Source organism: Arachis ipaensis, chromosome B02, assembly GCF_000816755.2.
Source record: "Arachis ipaensis cultivar K30076 chromosome B02, Araip1.1, whole genome shotgun sequence".
NCBI lineage: Eukaryota > Viridiplantae > Streptophyta > Magnoliopsida > Fabales > Fabaceae > Arachis > Arachis ipaensis.
Window position 1 is genome coordinate 5,171,723 of NC_029786.2, and position 1,267 is coordinate 5,172,989.

Here is a 1,267-nt window from a genome sequence, read left to right on the forward strand (position 1 = left end):
TATTTATATACTATTAAGATGAGGATTTAGATTTTAAAATATTAAAATTTAGTATTTAAAATTTAAAATATTAATTAAAAAATTATTAAAATAAATTTTATTAATTATGTAACATTGTTTAATAATAAATACATGTAAATTTTTAGTAGTTAAATATAAAGGAAATATGAAAATGGGACATGTGATCTCAAATCAGGACATCATTCATGCATCTTCCCCCTAAGTAGTGTCATCTAATCCTCCACATTATTATTATATGTTAATGTTGATTTGTGATATACACACATGCACGACTCTTATATACTTATAGCAGTATACACTCTTCTATATATATACATACACATTGTAGACAGAGGCGGAGTTAGGCTCAATTTTAGAGAAGGGCTAAAATTTAATTTCATAATATAATCCAGAGTAAAATAAATATTTTAGAGGAGGTTAAACTAAAATTTATATATAATTTATAAAAAAAAATTTAAAATTTGAGTGAGACCATTGTCTTTTTATTTTATGAGAGGCTCTACCCTTGACTGTACAACAATTTTTCGGTTTTTGCATAATAATATAATATATGTATACTGTAACTTTTTTGGCTAGACAACATATAATAATAATTTTATGTAAAATGTGATAGTAAATTCGTCCATAACATTCTATGATAAATTTAATAGTATTTAACAAATTTTTAGTAGTGAATTTTTGTCCTTGTGTTTTTGGTGTACAAATTTTATTTTCTAAATGTGTTTCATCAAATATAATTTATAAAATTAACTCTAAGAACTGAACTCATAATGATTTTAATATAAATTATTTATTATTATCTTGACTAGGATGAAATTTATTAGTCTTGTTGACGATGTATAACTCTTTGTGTTTAGATATGAATTCGTCTTCACCTTATATAAAAGAAGTATACGTCAGTTCCAAAAGAATAAACGACATTGGATATCTACAAAAATATTCCAACACTCAAGTAAGTAAGATTATAAAATTTTATTAATATATTCAAAATAAATAGCATATTATTTTTCTTATTAGGATTTTGTGTTTTACAGGATGCTCATGAGTAAATATGCCATAGATCAATTATGTTGTTGACGGGTCATCATGTACAATTCTATCGTCTTTAATATTATGTACGACTCAGTTATCTTTAACTTTATCAATATCTCAATCATTTTTAATTTACTATCTTATATAATTATTTCAAAGGTTACAAAAGGAAAAATTGTAAGCAAAATTTCAAATTGTTTGAGTTTTGAATAAC

At 23.2% G+C, this 1,267-nt stretch overlaps 1 protein-coding gene across 1 annotated transcript in view; it reads left to right on the forward strand.

Moving 5' to 3' along the window:
- LOC107624014 overlaps positions 1-1,184 on the forward strand; it is a 2,750-nt gene extending 1,566 nt beyond the window's left edge. The window contains exons 2-3 of the mRNA XM_016326450.2: positions 879-973; positions 1,056-1,184. Coding sequence (XP_016181936.1) covers positions 879-973; positions 1,056-1,070 — 110 coding nt within the window. The 3' untranslated portion in view covers positions 1,071-1,184. The remainder of the gene's footprint in view (positions 1-878; positions 974-1,055) is intronic.